Here is a 25,154-nt window from a genome sequence, read left to right as displayed (position 1 = left end):
CTCTCCTCCTACCCTATATGTGCAATCTTGTGAAAACTCCACCACTCTTAAGGTTAATAAGGCTCATTTGCTTAAGATAGCACCTGTTTCTATGGTGACTCCTGCCACCCAGAATCTGTTCATCAACTGAGACAAGAAAACAGTGACTTCCACCCTCTTTGAAAGGAAAAAGCTAATTCTTAGCCAAGGGCTTGACAGGGTAGCAGCCCAAGGAGCTCTGGGGGGTCTGTCTTTCCACCCGATTTAGGTCCTTCCCTGCAGCCCCTCCCCCCTACCCAAGCAGAGTCCTGGATTCTTCCAGAGAGCTCTGGACTGTGGTTTCCTCCTCCTCATCTCTCTGGGAAGCAACAGCACTCACTGTGGGGTGGGTGGGGTGGGGGTTGCTGTCTCCTGCCCCTCAGTCTCTGATCGCCCCACACCGACTCCACCAAGTCTTTCTGGGCTGAGGCTGGCAGGAGAGAGCCAGGAACACCTGGACCTTCCTCTCCATCCCACTGCCCACTACTCAAGGCCTATTGCTCACCCTGGCATGACTGGATTCCTGCAGCCGCCCCCAGCGTGCCTCCTGCCATGGGGTTGTCTTTCTCCAGTTGATACGGCAAGCTGCGGCTGACTTTCTTCTAAACCAGAGCTGTTTAGGCCTCGCCCTGCTCACTGGCCCACTCTGATCCTCTAAGGTCTGTAGCTGAGGTTTGCACGCTGTCCTGACACTAGTTCCAGCTGTGGGTTGAAAATCACTAGGGACGTAGGTTCCAAGGCCGGCGTTGCTAAGAATAAAGCTCCAGTGAATGGTTTACCTTTTACAATCAGTTGGAGCAGCTTCCACATCCTCCCTCTAGCGCCACTCTCTCCGGCACTCTGAAACACTTTGTTGACTGGGACAGCAGGCACACAGGGAACTGCCCGGAACGTGGAGCTTGGTTTTTGTGTTCAGAGACCCAGGGGCGTGTTGTGCATAAGAACAACATTTTGGCAGAAAGAAAGGTTGAGGCTTGCTGATTAGAGGATCAAGTAAGGTATTAAACTCTCCGAGCTGGATGTTATGGCCCAAATACCTAACCGGCTCCTTTCCTTGGCAGTAACTGGGGCCCTCGGAGGGGGAGACCTGGAGCAGTGTCATCCAGCTAGCAAGTGGTGTAGGACCCCCGTCTCTGAATCCCGAGCTCCTTTCAAAGAGTCACCCAGTTTTCTGCTAACTAGAACCAATTCCTCATGGCCTCCAAGGCCCTCCACAGCCCTGGTCCACTGCCTCTCTGCACTCATCTCCCAGCATGGTGCTCTGCTCTAGGCAGGCTGGTGCCAGGCTCTAGTACAAAATCCCAGGAGCTGGAAGCTGGAGGAAGCAGTCTAGAGCCAACTGTGTCCAACCTTTTGCTCAATCCCTGGCAGGCGGCTTCTTCTTGAACATCTCCAAAGACAATATACTCACTCCCCTCCTCAAGAGACCACCTTAAAAGGCCCCATGGCTCTAAACACACCTGATGTAGCCCAAAGTCGGGCCTCCTCTTCTGGCATCTCCCCTGACTTCCAGCCTCATTTCAGTCTCCTACTTGAAATCTCCGGTGTTGTTCTAAAGAGCATCTCAGAATTAACTGCTTGCTTCAGATCTTCAGAACTTCAGATCCTCCCCTCCTACACCCCAACCTGCCCATCCTCCAGTGTTTCCCATCTCAGTAAATGGCACTGCCATTTGCTCAGGCCCCAAATCTAGGTGCCATCCTTGGACCATCCTTCGCTCACCATGTCTAATCCATTGGCAAGTTCAATAGGCCCTCAACCTCAAATAGACCCCAGAGCTGTCCTCTCCATGCCCACTGCTGTCATGTGGTACAAATCACCCTCATCCCTCCTAAAGGAGTGACACAACATTTTGTGGCCACCCTGCTGCCACCCTACACAGCAGTTAGAGTGATTTTTTTTTTTTAATTTTAGAGAGAGAGAGAATATGTGTGTGTGTGTGTGTGTGTGTGTGCACGTGCGCATGCACATGGGAGCTGTGGAGAGGGGCAAAGAGAAAGGGAATCTTAATCTCCACTGAGTGTGGAGCCTGATGCAGGGCTCGATCCCATGAGCCTGGGATCATGATGACCTGAGCCAAAATTAAGAGTCAGACACTCAATCGACTGAGCCACCCAGGCACCCCAGAGTGATCTTTCAAAGACACAAAGCAGGAGTGCCTGGCTGGCTCAGTCAGTAGAGCGTGCGACTCTTGATCTCTGGGTTGTGGGTTTGAGTCCCATGATGGGTGTAGAGACTACTTAAACAGCAACAAAAATACACAAAACAGTTATCAACCTCTTTTTAAAGGCCTCCAATAACCATGTGTCAAACTCCCTCTACAGGCCTGGACACAAAGCCCTGCGACAGTGGTTTTCATTCCTAGGTTTTCCTTTCTTTTTCTTCCTTCCTTCCTTCCTTCCTTTTTTTTTTCTGTTTGTTTTAAATTGTGCTGAGGGGCACCTGGGTGGCTCAGTCAGTTGGGTGTCTAACTCTTGATTTTGGCTCAGGTCATGATCTCGCGGTTCATGAGTTTGAGCCCTACATTGGGGGCTCTGCACTGACAGCGAGGAGTCTGCTTGGGATTCCCTCTCCCTCTCTCTCTCTGCCTCTCACCTGCTTGCATTCTCTCTCTCTTTCTCAAAAAAAAAAAGATAAATAAACTTAAAGAAGTTTCTAAAAATTGTGCTGAGAACACTCAACATGGGATTTACCCTCAGCAAATTTTTAAGTGTACAGTACAGTATTAATCTTTAGAACTTAATCATTTTGTGTAACTGCAACTTTGTACTCCTTGTCTAGTGACTCCCATTTCCCCCTCCTCCACCCAGATGCACATTTGTATCATCTGGGAAAGCTTAACAGAAATTAAGGGCTGTTAAGCCTCTGTTTCCAGGGGTTCTGATTTAGCTGGTCTGGAGAATGGCTCCCAGGTGATTCTAACCAGGGAGAGGTCAAGGTTAAGACCCTCTGTCCTTCAGAGCCTCCCTCACTGCTCACCTCCTGTGCGCTTGATCACTCTGCTCCAGCTGCACTGGTCCTCTTTCTGTTCCTGGAAACCACACCCCACCTCCCCCTAGCCGGTTTCTGTCTCAGGACCTTTGCTCCTGCTATTTCCTCTGCCTACATACTGTTTCCTCACCGTTCACCTGCCGAATTTCTACTCTGCTCAAGGGTCACCTCCTCTGAGGGGCTCACCTCCTCTTCCCCCAGGTTCTTGGGACTTAACTCCACCCTGACACTCCCACTCTGTACTGTATGTAGTCATTGATTTACTTCTCTACTCCTCTCACCAGACTGGTTGCTCTTCCCTGGAAGGGATTTGACTTTATAAACTTTTGAAACTTTTATAAACAGAGTTTTGAAACTCTGCAGTGCCTGAATAAAAACTATCACCCAAGCTGTGCTGAACACATGTCGAATGAATGAATGAGTGAATGAATGAATGGGTGAACAGAGGTGGTCTGACCGATGCAGAAAAAGGGAAATTATAATCTTCAATGATCTAAAAGCCTTTACTTCCATTGATGTGATCTAAGACGACATTAACTTTCTTAACTCCTGCATTATGGTTTAACATTCTATTATTAGCTTAAAATTAGCTTAAAAATTAACTAAAACTCCTTGGAGCCTTTTTCCTCATGAACTCCTGCCATGCAAGATCTTCCACATTTTGTACTTGTGCAATTGATTTAGAACCTAAATATAGAACTTTAGATTAACCCCTATTACATTTAAATTTTTCATTGCAGGCCCATCCTTGCAATTTGCTAAAATTAACTGTCTTGTGTCAGCCACCATGCCAGCAATTCCTTGAAACTTTGTGTGATCTACAAATTCGGTGAGCATGCTATCTATAAAGATAGCAAACAAGATGGGGCCATGAAAGAGTCCTGTGTTGTGTCACCAGGGACCACCTGTAAGGTTGACATTAGTCAACACTCTTCAGGAATTGTTAACAAGCCACAAACCCACCTACCACAATAGTCACCAAAGCCATATTTCTCCCCCTTGCCTACAAGGTTACCAGGATGAACTTGGTCTAACACCTTGGTTAGTCAAGCTGTGCTGTGGACCTCCTCCTGGTCCACTGGATCAGTGCTTTTATCAGCAAGGACATCTGAGTGGTGAGGTGCGACTTGTTTTTAGTGACCCTATGCTGACTCCCAGTGTTCACTGTTTTCTATGTTGTCTTGGACCATCTGTTTATCAAATGGTTATGGAATTTTGGTGTGGATTGATACCACACTCACCAGCCTAAATTCGGGAGTTTACATTTTCCTCTCCTATTTCTGGAAATGCTTTTGTGATCATAAATCTAAGTTCTTTCTGGGCTTTGAAGGTCTTAACTCATGAGAAATTAACTTGTGCAAAGCAAGTAAGTGTTTACAGGTTGCAGACAGGGTTTCTACAGAGAGGGGAGCAAAAACGGTCCACAGAGGCCTGAGCCACCCAGAAGGTGTGAGATACCACAAGCCACTCAGCAGGAGCATCATGGGGGCTGGCGGGGCAGGCAGGCCACATCCTCAGAATGGGGACCAGTGGGGCAGGCGGGGCCACATCCTTAGAGGCCTTAAATAGCACTCGGGCCAGATAGGACTCTGTCCTCAGATACTGAGGCGTCACCAAAGGGCTTCAACCAGGGAAGTAACATCATCATATTTTGATTTTAGAAAAATAGATAACGTTTGGTGGAGGTGGGGGGTACAGGAGGGGGACCAGCTAGTAGACTTCTGTAATAATCATCTAGAGAGAAGTGATAAGGGCTTTAATTGACTCAAGTGTCTTGGCTTTTATGTTTATGATTCTTCTTTTTTCCTATCCCATTCAAATGTCTGAGCTTTTAGTTATTCTGTTCCCTTCCTGGAATACAGTCTCTGGTATCCTCTGACTTTTCAGGCCTGCTCACAATTGAAGGCCCAGCTCAACCTGTATCTCCACTGTGAAGTCATCATAGAGTGATGTCATCTTATCTATCCATACATCCTCCTACCCACCCACCCATCCTTCCATCCTTCCTTCATTGTCATATTCATTCCTTCATACCTTCATGCCTTCATCAATTGATTCAATCAATACTTACTATGGGCCTTCTATGTTCCGGGTATCATGCTAAGTGCTGGAGACATAAGATACAATTCTGCTCTCCAGGAACTCATGGTCTAATCAGGAAAAGAGACTCACAAATAATAACAACCCAAAGAAGGACAAAGCTGGAGGCTATCATGAGCTGAATCTTGAAGGAGGAGTAGATGCCTCACTGCAAAGGGGAAAGAAAAGTGCTCTGAACTTTTATAGCTCTCTGAGTCTCAAGAGCCCAGGTAGAGTCGACACTATACCCTATGAGTTCTATTCTCCATTTCCTGTATGTTAGCCTTGTCCTTCCAACTGAAGAGCAGGAAAGAAATCACATTTTAAATTCTTCTAACATTTATTTATTAAAAGTCTATCTGTCTCTCTTGTCTATCATCTATTATTGTTATTTAAAAGACACAGTGCTGAGCACAGCATGTTAAATAGTTGGACTCAACACTTCACTGTTAAGTCCTATGCCTGTGTTGCCTTTTTCCCTTAAGGTCTTTCAACTGGTAACCACATGGACAGGCCATTCTCCCGGCCAGGCCTTGCCCTATATCTGGGAGGTGACATATGCTCCTTACTTTCTAAGCTTCCTGTGGAGGATTTAGGGTGATAGCAGACAGAAGCAGTAGAGAACCGGCACGTAAGTAGCACCTACCACGAGGCAGGTGCTGTGTTGCTGTGCTCTACACATTTTCTCCCAAGTCTTTGCGGTGTTTCTGCAAGGTTGATTCTACTGTCCTCTTTTACAGATGAGGGAACAGATTCAGGGAGGTAATTAATTTGCTTCCCAATAAGTCAGAGAATTTACCTCTTGGGTGTATGCTGCACCCCAAGGCCCAGAATCAGGGCTGTGCTATGGCTGAGGCAGGTGTGGCCAAGGACAGAGGCTAAGGACTGAGGACCAGGCACCTCAAACCACACCACTCACACCAGCACTCATAGCAGCCACAACTGGCCCTGACATCAGCTGTCACATGGGCCAGGCCTGAGAGTGGGTGTAGAACCCACCTCAACTCTGGAGAGGCCGCCATACAGTGTCATGATCGTATGTCTAGGCTCTAAATTCAAATCCCAATCAGCCACTGCTTGCTGTGCAATCTTGGACAAGTTGCACAACCCCTCTTCTCTTGTCTTTATTACCTTCCTCTTAGGGCTTTCGTTAAGATATTTAAATGAGACGTTCATGTAAATTAAGCACAGTGCCCAAAACCACATGCTAAATGTGCCGATGTTTTTTCTTATTTTCTTTCTTCCTCTTCTCTTTTCCCTTTCTACTCTTCCTTCTTTAGTTATTATTGCTGTTGTTAATATGCTATATGAATAGAAGCTATAAGAAGAGTGTCACTAGCCAGGAGAGGAAATACGCAGGTGGAAACATCTTACGGGTCATCTGCTCCAACCTTCTACGTAGCAGGGGAATTCCCTGGGTTACCCATGAATAAGTACTTTCAGCGATAAGAAGCTCCCTCCTCTGTGGAGTATATGCTCAGTTCTTAGGCAGTTCAAGTTCTTAGAAAGTTCTTTCTTATATGGAGCCAAAATGTACTTCCATGTAAGTTTCACCCATCGGTTCTAATTCTGCCCCATGGAGCACAACAGGATCTCCCCTGTTTTCCAACTAGATTCCTTCAAGTTTTTAATGAAATCTTCAAGGAATTTGTAGAGGCAGTTCTTGTGTCTTCCCTTTCTGTTCCAGCAGGCAACCCATCCCTGCCTCTTTCAGGTCCTGCTCATCTGACACAGCTTTTACAGAGCCTAGCCGTTCTGGTTGCTTTCCTCACGCTGCTCTTTCTTAACACAGTGTGGCCAGAACAGAAGACATTCTCCCAGGTGTGATATAAACAGTGCACACTAATAGAACTTTCCTGAAATTAAGCAAGGATCACTCTTTTGAATGTGCTGCCACCATCCCCCTTTGTCTCTTCCTAAGCACGTGTGCTCAGTCAGGGGTGGGGGACCGAGGCCAGTGGACCGTGACAAGCCCAGGTTCCTGGTGTCAGGGCAGGGTTGTTTGTTTCAGTCTTATCCATTTTACAGAGTGGCCATGAAGGGGAGCCAGGGTGCCGCCCTCTGTGCCCGTCAGAGCTGAGCTCAGAATCGGTAAGCAAGGCAGTGCTGTTCCCTCTGGGGGTGTCCATGGGTGTGTGTGAGCGAGGTGTATGTGCGTGAGTGTGAGTATGTGTGTGACAGGGTTGGGCGGGTGGGGAGAGAGACTGAGAGAGGTGGGGAGAGAGAGAGAGAGAGAGAGAGAGAGACAGAGAGAGAGAGAATTTTCTGCCTGATCCAGGAATTCTCCTGGATGGCAGAATTGGTTTCCATAACGACTTTCTGATATAAACATATTTGATAAAAATAAGTTAACAGTGGAGCTATGGTGGAGCACAGATTCTCAGAGTGCTGAGAGAGAGAGAGAGAGAGAGAGAGAGCGAGGGACAGAGCGAGAGAGAGCGCACGAGCTCTTCGAAGAACAGCACTTTCCTTTTTTTTTTCACCCTCCCGGTCATCCTCTCTCTACATAGTTTCCATAAACCAACTAAAAAGCTTTGTTGACCATATTCCTGTATAAACTGGCCCCTTTCCTGCCTGTACACATTTTATTCATATTTTCTCTCTCTCTCTCTCTCTTTCTCCTTAGTTACCTGAAGCACTACAGTATGTATGGGATAATATGATAAATTCATTTCCAATTCACTGCATTATCCCTTGAATATTTTAATGACTCATTGAATGGAGTAAAAAAAGCTATTGCAAATGAACAATTATGCTGCATTAGTCTGAGGGCTGATTATATTTAAACACTGCTCACATGGATAACAGGACACAGCGACCTCAGCATACGAGAGCTAATTTGGCTCTTATCTCCAAATAATTTTACACCGCAAATTACCATGAAAACCTAAAGGGCTTCAAAGACATTCATCAAAAGAGAATATTCCACTTTGTAGCAACATTTTATTTAAATTACTCTGAATGGGAATGAAGGCATCTTTGGGGTGGGACAGCGACAGCAAGATGGGGACTATGAGTGATAAGGAAATGCCGAAGGGTGCTGGCTTGTGTGAAAAATAAAAATGGAAGGTGTCGAGGAAAAAGTGCAGTCTTGACGGGGCAGGAAGCACACTGTAGGCCTGACTGTCACTTGTAGCCCAGTCCCCTGCCCTGGCTGTGGTCTGGTGGGGGTGGGGTACACAGGGCAGTTCCCAGAGACTGAATAATGGGACTGACCCCCACTGCTCCAACTACTGCTACCTCCATCTAAGCAAATCCTGGTCAGGTCAAGTCCTCCAAGCTGGCCTGAACCCACCTGCAGTCTTCAAAGGCAAAAAGATGAGCTGTTTTTACCATAAGGTCTGTGTCATTGTCTGGAATTCTTACTTTGCAAGGATGAGTCCAAGAGCCTAAGGGAAATTGCTCAATTATAAGTGGCTGCTATGGTCAGATCTCCAAGTTGGGGGTCACAGGGGAGAGAATCACATTTATCAAGGTCCTACTATTCTGTTCAGTTTCAGGAGTTTTGATCTTCTTCAACACTGGGAGAGAGATATTAATATCATTCCCATTTTAATGATGAAGAAACTGAGGCTCAGGAATTTCCATCTGGACGTGGAAGAGTCTGGAGGCTCCACTGGTTCATCTGACCCAGAAGTACAGGCTCTTTCCCTGCCCCTTCAGGGTGGCCATGTTTTTTATAACCAGGGCCCCCTGTATTGTCCCCATCACCAAATGTTCTTTATGGCCCATAGATCTTTAGAGAGCATAAGCCATGCCTTGTAGGTGTTTATTACTTAAATTAATGGACCCTCACAATACAGGGCAAAGCACACATGGACAAGTGCACAAATATCATTGCAAAACTGAAAATATAGGTCTAAAGAAAGTAACTAATTAATTCCATTTCCTTGGTTTGATCTCTTCATCAGAACTTGTGGTTTTGATCAAGATTGTTTATTCTTCTTCCGTGTATTATCATTAGCTTGCTTCAGAGTATATCTATTTGGAATTGGAATCTATATAATATCAGAATATTATATATATATATGTATCATATATATATATAATATTCTGATACTACATGCATACACACACACGCACACACACAGAGTATATTCAAATTTCTACAGGATCTGCTGCTCAGTTGGTTAGGAGCAGGATAAATTTGCCATTTTCTGTAGTGCCTCTCTCTAGGGAGGCTTCCCCTCTTTGCATATGTAATTTCCTCTTCCTATCTCAACCCTGAAGCCTAATGATTTATGTCAGTTATACAAACAAGAAGCTTCAGTCTCAGAGAGGTCAAGTAAGTTGCCTGAGATCACTCAGTAGTGGGGTCGACGATTCAAGCAGAGGTGTCCTGGCCTGTGCTAACCGCATAACTGGAAGGCAAGGGGCTAAGATATTTGCCCGCTTTACTTGGTTTCCCATGTATCTTCTTCACCTAACACACTTAGAGGTCCTTTAGGAAACAAGCTCTCATTATGGAAAAATTCAACCTTACAGAAAAGTAGACAGAATAATGGACCCTTAGAAGTCCTTTTAATTCTATCCAGAATTGGTTGTGCTTACAGCTGCCAAAGGTTGAGGGCACTGAATGAAAGGGAAACATGAACTTGCCGTTTCGCTTTCTTTCTTGAAACAAAAAAGAGATTCAGGGCGAATTTTAGAATCATTGACGGTTTCTAGGAAGATTTTCTTTTTTGGAAGAAAAAAGGCACTCTTGTCTCCTTAATTGTTCTTAGTGTTCTTTGTCACCAATCATGATATTCTTTGTGGAAGGTATTAATATACCATCTTCCTGTGTTCAATATTCCCATTAACAATAAAAAGTCTAATGAAAATATCTGCATGAAAAGCCCTGAGCACTAATTTCAGAGACAAACAGAAGATGAACCAATAAGCTTTTCTTCTGAAATGAATGATGCAAATTAATTGATATCTTAATTAGGCTTTAGCATGAAGACTATTAGTTCGATTGAATCAGAACTCAAGAACATCTTAAAGGAAAAGCTGAGGACATGGCAGGGAGAGAAACGTTGTGTGTCAATGCTCTGTTGGAAATCTTTTGTTCAATGAGAGATTTTTCAAAGAGGGGGCGGAGAAGGACGGCATGCTGTTTGCCGCAGTCCTTGCCTGTCCTGGTCGGGCCAGGTTCGAGGACTGACGTTCAGTCTCCAAGCTGATAGGAACCCGCGGCTGTGGCCAGTTCCTCCCTGAGAGAGCCCCTGTGCCTCAGCCTCCTTCCTCTGCTTCACTAGAGTAGAAACTCATAGAAGGCAGAGACTTCCCCTGCTGTGTTTGCATCTCTAACCCCAGTGCCAGTGTTGGTGCCTGACTTAGGAGCAGTAAGGGTGACATCACAGCCACCAACGATACATACAGCTCGCTATGTGTTCTGGGTACTGTTCTAAGCTCTTTACTTAAAACAACTCATCTGAACTCCATAACAACAGGGTGAGGAGGCAGGGGCTATTGGTAACCCCACTTTTAAAGTGAGCATATTGATGGGGCGCCTGGGTGGCGCAGTCGGTTAAGCGTCCGACTTCGGCCAGGTCACGATCTCGCGGTCCGTGAGTTCGAGCCCCGCGTCAGGCTCGCATCAGGCTCTGGGCTGATGGCTCGGAGCCTGGAGCCTGTTTCTGATTCTGTGTCTCCCTCTCTCTCTGCCCCTCCCCCGTTCATGCTCTGTCTCTCTCTGTCCCAAAAATAAATAAACGTTGAAAAAAAAAAATTTAAAGTGAGCATATTGAAAGACAGGTTGAGTACCCTGCCCCCCAAGATCACATAGCTATACTGTCAGATTGGAGCCCAGTGGTCTGGCTCCAGAGTCCTTGCCTTTATGCTTGCAAACAATGGCCAACCCATATTTGTTGAATTAAGTGAACAAAGGGTAACGTGAATGCCTGCTTCCTCCTGGTGGACTTCTCTCTGGTTTTTGTACAAGTTGTCCAGGGATCTAGAGCTTTATCCCACCCTATAGTAGACACTTGCCAGCCTCTCTTTAAGGCAGGGAGCTGCAGATGTTTCCTGTATTCCTGAGAAATTATTTGTTTCCACCTGGATAGATGGCCCCCAAATTGTCCTTACTGAGGGGCTCCCATGGCCATGGCCCACCCACCACGCAGTTAGGTTTGTGTTCCTAATATCAAGGCCAGCCTGGGTTCCACCTCTGTGGTCACTGTGAATCACAGGACCATCATCACTTTATGTCTGTAGTGACTTTATGGTGTGCCTTATTGTTGAGGCCACTTACTGCTGAGGGTAATGATAATATATAGGACTCACTTTTTCGTTTTTTATTTTAGAGAGCATGAGCAGGGGAGAGGGGGCAGAGAGAAAGAGAATAGAGAGAAAGAGAGAGGCAGAGAGAGAGAGAGAGAGAGAGAGAGAGAATCCCAAGCAAGCTCCAAGCTCAGTGCAGAGCCTGACATGGGGCTTGATCCCACGAACCGTGAGATCATGACCTGAACTGAAATTAAGAGTTGGGTGCTCAACCGACTGAGCCACCCAGGCACCCTACTGGGTTTACGTTTAGCCCAACATATTAAGGATGAGAATTCCTGAAGGGTTTGAATGTTAGCCAGGTGTATTTGATTTCCCAAGATAGCAGTCTTTGGGGAGGTTCCCTGGAAGCATCTGTCCATAAGAGGGAACCAGAAGGAGAGCCCTGGAATGGTAGGAGAACCACAGAGATTATGTTTGCCATCTTACAGAGAGGGCAAGGTGGCATGCCTCTTGCCACCATGGAGCTGATGGGAGAGATGTAGTGTGAACCAGACCATGTGGTATGGCCAGAAGGGTGTGCAGTTTGGAGTTGGGGGCCTTGGAATGAAGACCCACCTAGCTGAGAGACTGCATCATCCAACCTCTCCAGGCTTTGCTTTCCCACCTATAAAATGGGGATAATGCCTAGTTCACATGCCCTGATCGTGGGGATCAAAAGGAAGGGTCGAAAATGATTGTCACTTGAAAATTGCTCCCAGATGGGTGATAACAATGACCAAAGCATTCAGACTGAACTCTGTGGTCTTCCTTCAATTGGCTAAATTCCTTCTGGAAACCTGTTAAGCTTGTATGCCTCGTTCTCTCCAGACTGACGGAAGTGGTGCCTGGGAATCTGCATTTTAACACATTCACCAGTGGATTTGAACATGCTGTAATGTCTGAGACCTACTCAGCCTCAGCTAACGCCAACACAAAGGAAGTGCTTCTGGGTTTGATTAGAGCCTTCCCTTTTTTTGGCCAAGGGCCACAGCCTGAGACCTAAGTGAGCCTGGTTTTCATACTGGCCATGCAGCTAAAGGAATCTGGGGGCTGGTGGGCAGGCTGAGTGGATACAGCTGACAAGAGCTGCTGCTTCCTGCTGGACACTTGGATCAGGGAAAGTGGGTGAAAATGTGCCTGAAACCCAAGCCTCCTCCGGTCTAAGCGGGAAGGCTGGGGGCCACACCCGGGCAGGTGGCCCTGATAAGCTCTGTGGCTTAGTGGTCTTGCCGGACAGCTGCCACCTGCCACCTGCCACCTGCTCTGCTTCTCAGCTGGGCTGCTGAGAACCCACGTCTGCCCTGCAAAGCTTCTGTGAGAGAACTGTCCTGAGTGCATACTGGGGTGAGGGCAGTGGGTGGGGCGGGGGGCTTCAGGCTTGGAAGAAAGGCAGTGTTATGGCCCCAAGGTGCCCTCAATGCTGAAATTATCCCATCCACCATGGTTTCTGAAATCTGCCTCAGAACTGCCCAGTAGAACCCTCTTATGGACAGCCCGGTGTGTGAAGAGCTGCACTACACGTGTCATGTCTGGAGCAGTACTCCTTTCTTGAGAGTTTCTCCCCCTTATGACTGCCTGGGAATCCCAAGTATAGAAACTGGCAATGCTCTAGATTGGGGCAGGATCCAGTATTTTTCCCTTTTGTGCCTTCAGCTTCTCTCCCAGCCTTGATGGCATGAAAATCCCCCAGCTCTGCCCCTTTGCATGTTTATGGTGTTTCCAAGGCTCTTTACCAGGCTGACGGGTGGTTGGCCAGGGGAAGTGTGTTGAAGCAATGTTCCTGCTTTCCCTCAGGAGCCTGGCTCAGGCACTGTCCAAAAAGCCTGCTGGAGGCCTCCCTGGAGGGGACTCCTTCAAGGCTGTGTGTAGCCAGGACTGCCTCTGAGGATGGGCTGTCTACCTAAGCACCCCGTGAAGGGCCCATGGTCATTGGGCAGGGGTTGGTTGACAGGATAGCTTCTCCCACCAGCCCCCAACTCTAGGGGCTGTGAGAGCCCCTGCCTTGCTCAGGAGAATCAATGGATAGTTCACACCGATACCCCTTCCTCTGACCCACAGTGGGGGAAGGAAAAACACAAACTCCTTACATTTGTGGTGCTCTCTGTTTTCCAAAGTGCTCTCAGTATGCTCTCTCATTGGATTCTTGTGACAACCGTATAAAGGAGGTAACATGGTTCCCATCTTACAGACAAAGAGGAAATACCCGGAGGGACTCCGAGTGACTTATAGAGATGATGGATTTGGGAACCTGTCAAACCTAGATCCAGACTTAAGTCTTTTAGTTCTGGGTTCCCACTATCTTTTTTTGGTTAAGTTTATCTTTATTTATTTTGAGAGACAGAGACAGAGAGAGGAAGAGAAGGAGGGGCAGAGAGGGAGAGACAGAGAGAGAGAGAGAGAGAGAGAGAGAGAGAGAGAGAGAGAGACTTGCAAGCAGACTCCGTGCAGTCAGCACAGAGCCCAACACAGGGCTCAAACTCACAAACTGCGAGATCATGACCTGAGCTGAAACCAAGAGTTGGATGCTTAACGGACTGAGCCACCCAGGTGCCCCTGGGTTCCCACTATCTTATGGCTTGATGACTATGCAAAGGCCATCTGTGAACTCTCTAGGCACAGATGCATGAACGGCTGAAGCTAGCATGGATTTTCCCAAAGTGTGCGGCCAGGCGCTCATGAACAAAAGATTCACTAGGCAAATGAGGCTGGAAAATAAATGCAGATTATATAGTGCACATTAGAATATTAAAAGCACTAAAAAACCCGTCAGTGAGGAATGTGATTAATACGGTGTAGCCTGGGGTCTCCAAAACTTGTTTGGGAATACAGCCTCCCCCCCTACCCTACATAATGCCCATTACCAACCCTCCAGATCTGTGTTCCTCAGACCTACTCCAGAAAGGATGAGCCAGAGTCCTTCACAATTATGTGATGGCCAAGGGACACAGATGAGGGGAGGCCACTTGTTTCTGTACAAAGAAAAGGAGACTGCCCCTCAGCCCATCAGGAGGACCCCCTGCAGGACTCTCCCTGCCGGCTCTGCCACCTGGACCACACAGTCACCCCTGTGCCTCCGAATCCAGGCCCCTTGTGGTGGTGCGCTGGAGCCACTGTTAAATTTTCAGAAAATCTGAGTTAACCGTTAAATCATCAGTAACTTGAAATTGGCCATGGTGGAAGTATTTACACTATAGAAATCAGCAAACACTACAAGTTAGGGCTCTCCCCACCCGGTTTACCTGTGCACCACTGATCCTGGACCTTTTTCAAAAGTGTTAGAAAACCAGGGAGGGGCTGTGACAGCTGAGTGTAGGGGGCAACCTGAGTCCCCAGCCCTCCTGAATGAGAGCTGAAAACTGCCCAGAACGGTAATCTTCCAGCTATAAGCCCAAGTGAATCAGAAAGCGCCTTCTGGCCTGCTTACCTTGATATCTGTTACCAGCCAATGTCTCCAAAATTGAGCCTTGGGGGAAGACCTGCTAGGGGCATCTGGATCCACCATCACCAGGATGTAGGTTGCACCCTGGAACAGATTCATCACAAAGAAATGTAGCACCATGACTAGAATTCTGATAGGAAAGCTGCAAGGTGCACACTCTCCTTTTATCTCTATTCCAGCCAAGAGGGGCTGACCAACCCCTACCCAGTCCATCCCCATTCTTGTGCCATTCCTCTTATGTCACGTGTTTACTCTCAGACAAGTGAAGTCTATTAAGTAGATAGTTGAAAAGCTTGGCTTTCCCTTTATGAAGAAGAATAAATCAAACAAGCATAGTTACTAAGCATCCAGAAGTCCCTAGCATCATGCTAGGTGCTGTGATGGAAGCAGAAATTTTAAAAAAATTTAATGTTTATTTATTTTTAGAGAGACAGAGACAGAGCACGAGTGGGGGAGGGGTTCACAGTATAGCTGGAGGAACTTATCTATTAATTCAGCAAACACAGAACTTAGTCTGTGTCAGGAATTGTACCAATTGCAAGGAATACTAGGATTCACTCATCCCTTCAAAAAGCATTTTCTGAACACCTACTATGTGCCGGAAATTTTTCTACAGGCTAGGCATCCAACAGAGAACAAGACAGCGTGAGCCATGCTTTCAGGAAGCTTTTATTCTCAGTAAGAGACACAGATTTTTTTTTTTTTAACTCAAAAAACAAACAAACCAAAACCACAAGGAAATGCCCAATTGTGATCAGTACTATGATTAAAACAAAATAGAGTGGGATGAGAGGGAGCAAGCGTTCCAAGAAGGGCAAATAGCTGCTACAAAGGCCTTCAGATGGGAAAAAGCAAGCATTCGAGGAACAGAAAGGATACCATGTGGGAGGCACCTTGGTGGCTCAGTGGGTTGAGCTTCTGACTTTGGCTCAGGTCATGATCTCACGGTCTGTGAGTTTGAGCCCCGCATTGGCTTCTGTGCTGACAGCTCAGAGCCTGGAGCCTGCTTCAGAATCTGTGTCCCCCCTCTCTCTGCCCCTCCCCGACTCGTGCTCTGTCTCTGTCTCTCAAAAATAAATAAACATTAAAAGAAAATATCATGTGGTTAGGAGCAAGCAATGGAGAGAATGGACACGGCAGGTTTGGAGAGGTGGTTGAGAGCCCACAGAAGGCTTGGTAGACCTTGGTAGGGTGAGGAGGGTTTTATTCTAAGTGCAATGCAGAACCAATGGAGGGTTTTAACCAGGAGAGTGATACGCTCTGATTTATGGTTTGTTTTTTTTTTTAATTTTTTAATATTTATTTATTTTTGAGAGAGAGAGAGATAGAGCATGAGCCAGGGAGGGGCAGAGAGAGAGAGAGAGAGAGAGAGAGAGAGAGAGACAGAATCCAAAGCATGCTCCAAGCTCTGAGCTGTCCGCACAGAGCCAGATGTGGGGCTCAAACTCACAAGCTCTCCAAGATCATGACCTGAGCTGAAGTCACACACTTGACTGAGCCACCCAGGTGCCCCTGATTTATGTTTTTCAAAGATTTTTTGGTGGCTGGATGAAGAATGAATGGCGAGTGGGAGGTAACAGATGAAGCCAGGAGGCCAGTCAGGAGGCTGTTGTCTTAGTGAAGGATGGTGGTATATTGGACTAGAATAGTAGCAATAGAGCTAGAAACAAGTAGATGGATTGGGGAAGTATTTTTAGGGAGAATCGATAAAATCTGTGGATGGATGGGACAGTGGGGCAGTAGAGGGTGGGGAAAGAGAATCTGAGGGTGTTTCATGAGTTTCTGGCTTGAGCAACTGGGTGAATGGTGTCATTTAGTGACATAAAAGACTTGGCAATGAGATTGTTTGAAGGAGGGTATTGAGATTTCTGTTTTAGACATATTAAGTTGGAATTACTTCTGAAAAGATAATCAAGTATATAAGTTAGAGTCTGGAGTCTAGAGGAGAGATGAGGAGTAGACATATAAGTTTTGGAGTCACTGACATATAGACAGTCTTAAACCCATAAAATAATGAGATTCTTCATGGGTAGGTTAGACACGGGGCAGAAAAGAAGTCTCTGGACCAGATTCTAGAACAGCGAATGTTTAGAAAAGAAGAAAATCTGACAAAGGAGACTGAATCCGGGGTGGGGGGGCACACCTGAAGAGTAGGGATCATGAAAGCCGAGCCAGAAAGTGTTTCCCAAAGGAGGAGGTGGTGAACTGTGTTCAATGATGCTGAAAGGTATGGCAAGATGAAGACACGGATGTGACAATGTGATTGGACAACTTGGGAACAGTGTTAACTTGGCAAGACCAGTTTCAGTGAGGTAGAAAGGACTGAGGTTTGATTGGAATAGGTGGAGATGAGACGGGATGATAATTTTAGTGTGAAGGTCAGCTGAGACATGGAGTGGCTATTACTAGATGGGAAGGAAGAGCCAAGAGATTTTTTTTAATTGTTATTTTTTTTAGGAGATAGATGATAGTCAAGCATGTCAGCAGGCCAGTGGAAAAGATCCAGAAGAAAGGGAGATCTAGATGACAGAGGAAAAAGGGGATCACTGCACAAGCCAAGACTCTGGAAAGGTGGGTGGAGACAGAATCCAGAGCAAAAGTGGAGGGACCGGCCTCTGGTAGACACAGAGGATACAGGTTCAGATGCAAGGGAACTGGAAAATGTGATGGTGAGGAATGGGGAAATTGTCTTCTGATTACTTCTATTTTCTCAGTGAATTAGAGGCAAGGTCATCAGGGGAACAGGGATTATAGGAGGTTTGGGGACAAAGAAGAAGGTGTGAAATAGTCATTTTGGAAAGTGAGAAACTGACTATACCATAGGTTGGTCGTAAGGTTACTAGGTAATATTGCATTCCACATCTGTGTGCTTTTAACTGGTAAAGTGAAGTTGAGAAATAAGTGGTAGGTGGGTTTCACTTGATAGGGACTTGGACTGCTCAGTAGTCTGGATGAGAAGGGAGTGGGAGAGTAAGATGTGAGTAAAGTACAAAGAGAAGAGCTGGGGCTCCTCTTGATCTGAAGGGAGAGACAGACACAGACATAGCTGTAGAACAACATGCGAATGCTTGAGTAGAGAAACATGTACCAATTACTAAGGGAGTACAGAGGAGGGAGCCTAAACCTCTCTACCTCTGGAGTCCAGGCAGCCTTCACAGAGTTGTCTTTTTAAAGAAGTTTTAATTTATTTATTTATTTACTTAGAGAGACAGGGAGAGAGGCAGAGAGGCAGAGAGAGAATCCCCAGCAGGCTCTGCACGACAAGCACGGAGGCTGATGTGGGGCTTGAACTCACAAACCGTGAGATCATGACCTGAGCCAAAATCAAGAGTCGGATGCTTAACCGACTGAGCCACCCAGGCACACCGAGTTGTCTTTTGAACTTGATCTTGAAGAATAAGCAGGTAAAGGGTCAAGAAAACAACTCTGTAGACAAAGGGAAGGGTCTGTGCAAAGGCATGAGGATGTTTGGGGAATGGCAAGAATCTTGGTGTGCTGGGACATAAGACATCTGGAAAGGAATGGCAGGTGACAAAGCTGAAAGGTTACTGGGACAAGATAATAAACAGTCTTACATGTCCTAAGTTGTTTAGAATTTGTTTTGCAATAGGACCCACCAAAACTGAATAGATGACTGACATGATTAAATGTGTGCTTTGGGAAGGCGCATGGTAACACTGAGTAAAAAACTAAAAGAGAGAGAAAAAAAAGACAACTGGGATACCCTGAAGAGAGATTGCAAGAGCTTAAAAATGTGAGTGGTAGCGATAAAGACAGAAAGAGGCATTTGTGTTGTCCCATCAACAGTGTGAAGTGACTGGATAGGGCAGATAGAGGAGAGGGAGACGTTCAGGACGACCCTGACATTCTATCGTGGGCAACTAGTTGACCATGGTGCCGTGAATATTAGGAGTAACAAATTTGGGAGACAGTGAGTTTGGTGTTAAAACATGCAGGCAGAGACATCTCTGACATGGAGCTCTGAGGTAGGAGCTCTCTCACGACTAAGCATGTGAGTAGTGGGCGTGGCGACAGATGAGCCTGTCAGGGAGAACAGGTACAGTGAGAATAGAAGAATGGGTAGGGTGGAACTGGGAACCCCGAGGGGTGGGGCTGTTGAAGAAGGAGTGGGGTGGGATCAATAAAACACAACCATCCAGGGAGAGGACCACAAGCAGTGTGTGCTGCAACAACTGGGGGATCCGGCAACTTGCCAAAGAGTAGGTTAGAGATAAAAACACGGTTGAGTGTTAAAATCCTAAAGAGTCACTGAACCACATATTAGATGCTATAGAAAATTAAATGAGAGAATTTGAAGATAGAGTCCAAGGAAATTCTAAGAACTCAGAAGAAAGGATAATCAGATGAAAATATTAGGGGCAAAGTAGGATCATATCCCAAAGAGCCTGTGTGTGTGTGTGTGTGTGTGTGTGTGTGTGTGTGTGTGTGTGTGATTCCAATGGAATTCCAGAAGGAAAAACTGTACAACTGATACTCCCAAGAATAGGGAGCCAAAGCAATAAGAAAATAAAAAGAAACAAAGTGTAAATACTGTAAAAGAAATAACACCTATCCTCTGTCTTTTTTAAAATTATTATTAAAAATTTTTTTTAATGTTTTTATTTATTTTTGAGACAGAGAGAGACAGAGCATGAGCAGGGGAGGGGCAAAGAGAGAGGGAGACACAGAATCTGAAGCAGGCTCCAGGCTCTGAGCTGTCAGCACAAAGCCCGACCTGAGGCTAAAACTCATGGACTGTGAGATCATGACCTAAGCTGAAGTCGGATGCTTAACCGACGGAGCCACCCCAGGTGCCCCTGTTCTTTGTCTTTTAATTATTATTATTATTATTATTATTATTATTATTATTTTGCAAGTGACATGACTGCTTACATGAGAAATCCAAAAGAATCAGTTGGAAACAACTAGACTGATATTCAGTAATGAGTTTTTATGACATGCACACAAAATCAGTACTTATTAATAACAGAAAATATACTTTTAAAATGCCATTTTACAATTGTAATAAAAACTATAAAATATCTAGCAATAAACCTGATGAAAAATCCACGACTTAGACAAAGAAACCAAAACACTACTGATAAGCATAAAAAGAAAACTTGAATAGATATGGGGACATGCTATGGTTTTAAATTAAAATAATCATTTGCAGGGGGTGCACGGGTGGCTCAATTGGTTGGGCACCTGACTCTTGATTCTCTGATTCTTGATTTCAGCTCAGATCATGATCTCATGGTCATGCGATCTAGCCCCACATTGGGCTCTGTGCTGGGCATGGAGCCTGCCTGGGATTCTCTCTCTCCCTCTCCTTCTGTCCCTCCGCCTCCTGCATGTGTGCTGCACACTCCCCCCCCCACCATCACAAAAAAAAAAAAAAAAAAAAAGAAAGAAAAGGAATAATCATTTGCCAATGTGTTAATATCCTTCAATTAATTACCTAATTTAATACAATTCTAATCAAAATCCTAAAGAGATGTTTTGGGAACTTCATGAAATAATTCTAAAGTTCAGAAAAAGAAAAAAATTAGCCAACGCAATATTGAAAAACAGGGAAGTGGTATTGATTTTGTAGATATTAAAATATATTATAAAGCTACAATAATTCAAACAATGTGGTGTTGATTAGGAACAAACAAGCAGTGGAAGCAAAGTAGAAAATCTAGACAGAAATCCATGTCTTTAATATATGTGTATTTAATAGGTGATCAAGCTTTAACGAAAGATATGATATTTAACATATGATAAAATTATCAAACAAGTGGAGAAAGGATAGATTATTTTATAAGTGCTGCTGGGACAACTGGGTCACCATGTGGAATAAACTTCAGTCTCTATTTCTCTCATATGCCAAAAAATTTTCAGATTTAAATGTGAAAGTGAAAAAAAATCTTTAAAAACTGATTTAATGAAATTTACTAAATTCATATAATGGAATACTCTGTTGGAATTAGATCCTTATATTTTAATATGGAAAAATATCTAAAATATACTAGTAAGTGAAATAAGCTGCAGAATAGTGTGAATGATATCATCTAAAATGTGCAGGAAAACTTTATATATCTAACTATATATATATTTATAGATATATTTGCATATGCATAGAAAATGTCTGGAAAAGTACACATCAAACTGTTAACAGTAAATGGCATGAAGGAAAAGATTGATATATTTAACTAGATATAATTTTGAAACTTTTATATGACAAAAAAAAGGAAGCAAAATAAAATTCAAAGACAATGCTAGGAGAAAATATTTACAAATCTATGATAAAGGAAAAATATCCTTAATATGTAAAGTACTTTAAAAATCAATAAGAAAGAGAATAAGAACCCAACAGAGGTATACATAAGCAACAGGAATAGACAATTCATAAAATAAGAAACACAAATGATCAACAAACATGAATATTCAATTTCATTAGTAATCAAAGATATGCCAATTATTTTAAAATCCTATTTTGCCTACAACATGGACATATATACTTTTTATATTTATTCCCAGAGTATGTGGAAACAATGGGTATGTTACAAAATCTTATGTAAAATATGATTTCATTGTCTTTGTTAACCAAAAACTGTATCATATCCCTCCATGGAAAACTATATATACCCCTCCATGGAAAGAGGACCAGAAAAATCAGAACCAAAACGTTGGCTATCTCTAAGTGATGGGATAATTACGAACTATATTCGTCTTTGTATTTTTCTGCATTTTCCAATTTGTGCAATAAAATGCATTGTTTTTACACATAGAAAAAATGATTTTTTAATATGGAAAAATATCTAAAATATACTAGAAGGTGAAATAAGCTGCAGAATAGTGTGAATGATATCATCTAAAATGATTTTCTCATCATTAAACCCTATTTTTCTTCTGGTCAAACAATGCCCAGAGGAATTCTTTTCCATGGCAGGCTACTTTTCCTTCCCTCCCCCCTTGGCTCGTCACTGCCCCTCCGGACCCCCACCTGAAGCTCTCCCACACTGGTGTCTGCTTCTTTTATTTTTTTTAATTTTTTTTAACGTTTTATTTATTTTTGAGACAGAGAGAGACAGAGCATGAACGGGGGAGGGGCAGAGAGAGAGGGAGACACAGAATCGGAAGCAGGCTCCAGGCGCTGAGCTATCAGCCCTGAGCCCGACGCGGGGCTCAAACTCACGGACCCCGAGATCGTGACCTGAGCTGAAGTCGGACGCTTAACTGACTGAGCCACCCAGGCGCCCCGTTGGTGTCTGCTTCTTTAAGTGGTGAACCAGGAGGCTGGTCTTTGTGGGTGAGTCCCTGCTGCACAGTTCTGTCGGAGGTGGTTACATCCTGAGGTTTTACCCTAGATCCCCTCCCTGTTAAGCAATCCCATAGCAGACCTCTTCTAAAACTTAGCAGGGAAGAGAGGGCTTCTCTCTCTCAGTGCAATCAGGGAGCTGGTTTTCAGCCCTTTCAAAGACCCCAACTGTGCCTGAGCGGTGGCCTGTGCTTGTAGTCCCGGCTACTTAGGAGGCTGAAGCAGGAGGATCGCTTGAGCCCAGGAGTGCTGGGCTGTAGTGCACTATGCTGATCGGGTGTCCGCACTAAGTTTGGAATCAATATGATGATCTCCCGGGAGCGGGGACCACCAGGTTGCCTAAGGAGGGGTGAACCGGCCCAGGTCAGAAATGTAGCAGGTCAAAACTCCCGTGCTGATCAAAGACCCCAGTTGCCAACAGAAGCTCCCTAGCAAATATTTAAGAGGTGGGGTGATGTTCAGCAGATAAACTGGGAAACAGGCTATTCAAGAGCATGGTTCATAGCTAGACTCCTTGGAAGATGACTTGGCCCTCGCTTGTTCTCTACCGGTCCTTGGAGCCGACAGGCTGGTGTAAGGTGGGGTGACAGAGATGAACCAGTCTCTTGGCACATGACCTTAACATCTGGCCATGGTGGTCCATCTTCTAGGTGCGGCCTAAAGAGAAGAATGTGCAGTCAATACTTTCAACAATGGATTTGTCTCCAGAGATTGTTGTACTTGCCACATGTCTTCTTGCCTATGATGAAACTGTTTTGTACTTCTTTGGGGGTGTCACGCAGACCTGCTTGCTGCACTGCGGGCTTGGGATCTTAGCTAAGTCTTTCTCCTCTCTGGCTTATTCCTAGAAAAGGAGGGGACTAATAAATGGTCTACTCACCTTCAGATTCTAACATCCATTCAGTGGATTCCGAGGTGTCTAGATATCATGTGAAACTAATCCTGTTTAAATGAGCCAATAGTCCCGCTTTGGTATTTATACAAAAGAATTGAAATCAGGGCCTCAAAGAGATGTCTGCACTCCCATGTTGGTCCTAGCATTATTCACAATAGCCAGGATGTAAATAAAACCCTACATATCCATCGGTGGATGAATGGCTAGAGACATTATAGTCTATACATATAACGGAGTATTACTCAGCCTTAGAAAAGGAGTTCCCGTCATTTATAACAAAAGGAATGAACCATGAGGACATTATGCTAAGTGAAATAAGCCAGTCACAGAAGGACAAATACTGTGTGATTCAATTTATATGAGGTATCTAAAATAGTCAAACTCATATAAGTAGAGTAGAATGGTGGTTGCCAGGGTCAGGGGAGGGGGAAATGGGGAGTAGCTGTTCAGTGGGTACAGAGTTTGAGTTCGCAAGATGAATAAGTTCTAGAGATCTGCTCTGAACAACACTGTGCCTGTAGTTAACAATGCTGTATTGTACACTTCAAAATCTGGTAAAGGGTAGATCTCATGTTCTTCCCACAACAGAATAAAATTAAAAAATAAAACAGAAAGCAGTTCTACTTGAAGAAAGCAAGATGGAATCAATATCCTTGTCAAACATTCTGCAAATCTCAGACTTTGATAGTATGCTCTGCTGGCGAGGCTGTGGGGAAGCCTCCTGCATTGCTATGGGGAAGCAAAGTGGGGGCAATCTACCTTTAGGCTCAGCAATCCCATGTCTATGATTTTTGTCCCTCTAAAGATATCTGCACATTTATGAAATAACTTGTATATAAAGTATTCATTTCAGCTCCAGACAGAGCTGAATAGTAATAGCAAAAGTGGGAAATAACTCAAGTGTCCATCAGTTGGGGATTGGTTAATAAACACTGGCACATACTCACAATGGAATGCTTTATGGCTGTTAAAAACAATGAAGCTCTCTAAGATCTGATATGAAAAGCCCTCCAAGATAAATTAAGTGAAAAAAGCAGGATTGCAGAGCAGTGTATCTAGGAGCTCACTTTTACAGAAGAAAGAGAAAATAAGATATTTCTTTACAGTGGCTTGTATTTGCATAAACAAGCTCCGGAAGGATATTTTATTTTATTATTTATTTATTTTCAATTTTAGAGAGAGAGAGCACGAGCAGGGAGAGGGGCAGAAAAGAGAGGAAGAGAGAGAATCCCAAACAGGCTGAGTGCGGAGCCTGACGTGGGGCTCAATCCCATGACCCCAGGATCATGACCTGCGCTGAAATCAAGAGTTGGATGCTCAACCAACTGAGCCACCCAGGCTCAGGATACTTAAAAAAAAAAAAAACAAAAAAACAAACCCAAAAAACTAACAGAGGACGCAAGTGGTGATGGTAATGGGAAAGATGAGATATAGAGATGGAATGGAGGTCTCTTATACATGCCAGTTCTACTACTTCAGGTTTTCATCCACGTGAACACACAGTTGACCTCTGAACAACACAGGGTTGGGGTGACTTCTGAGCAGTTGTATAACTTCTCACTGCCCCCCAACTTAATAGCCCACTGTTGACCAGAAGCCTTGCCACTACTGTAAACAGCTGGTGAACATACATCTTGTATGTTACATGTATTACATACTGTATTCTTATGTGAAACTAGAGAAAGAAAATGCAATGAAGAAAATCATGAGAGAAAATACATGTGCAGTCCTGTACTGTACTTACTGAAAATCATCTGTGGATCAGCAGACCTGCACAATTCAAGATTGCATTGTTCAAGGGCCAACTGTACAACCTGCTAAAAATAAACTAAAATTGTAAAACAAAGTGAAATGTATAGTAATCATAGAGTACTATCTTGGAGATATCAGCCTCTAGTCCCTCTCTCACTGGCTGAGAGGTAATGGCCTTGTCCCTTTGCAGCAGGGAGAGCTCAGCAATCCTCATTCCATGTGTGGGGGGCACTTAGGTCAAGGGCAATTGATGGACTGGGCCGTGGGCTCCATGGCACAGGACGTGAGCAAGGAGTGGGAAGTCACGTTAAAAAAATCACGGTGCCTCCAGGTGATGGTGCCAATAGAGAAGCAGAGTTAGATCTGTACTTGTCCAGGTAAAAAATTTTTTTTAAAGTTTTATTTGTTTTTGAGAGAGAAAGAGAGAGAAT

At 44.7% G+C, this 25,154-nt stretch overlaps 1 protein-coding gene across 4 annotated transcripts in view; it reads right to left on the bottom strand.

Moving 5' to 3' along the window:
• The window catches only part of PEBP4 (phosphatidylethanolamine binding protein 4), a 216,273-nt gene that overhangs the window by 81,550 nt on the left and 109,569 nt on the right, over positions 1 to 25,154 (bottom strand). For all 4 annotated transcript variants that reach the window (XM_040490285.1, XM_040490284.1, XM_040490282.1 and 1 more), the window contains one exon: positions 14,759 to 14,857. In XM_040490285.1, coding sequence (XP_040346219.1) covers positions 14,759 to 14,857 — 99 coding nt within the window. The remainder of the gene's footprint in view (positions 1 to 14,758; positions 14,858 to 25,154) is intronic.

Source organism: Herpailurus yagouaroundi, unplaced genomic scaffold (assembly GCF_014898765.1).
Source record: "Herpailurus yagouaroundi ecotype Mexico unplaced genomic scaffold, PumYag 181, whole genome shotgun sequence".
In the NCBI taxonomy this organism is placed as follows: Eukaryota; Metazoa; Chordata; class Mammalia; order Carnivora; family Felidae; genus Herpailurus; species Herpailurus yagouaroundi.
Note: the sequence above shows the minus strand (reverse complement) of the source record. Positions and strands in the feature narration are given on the sequence as shown.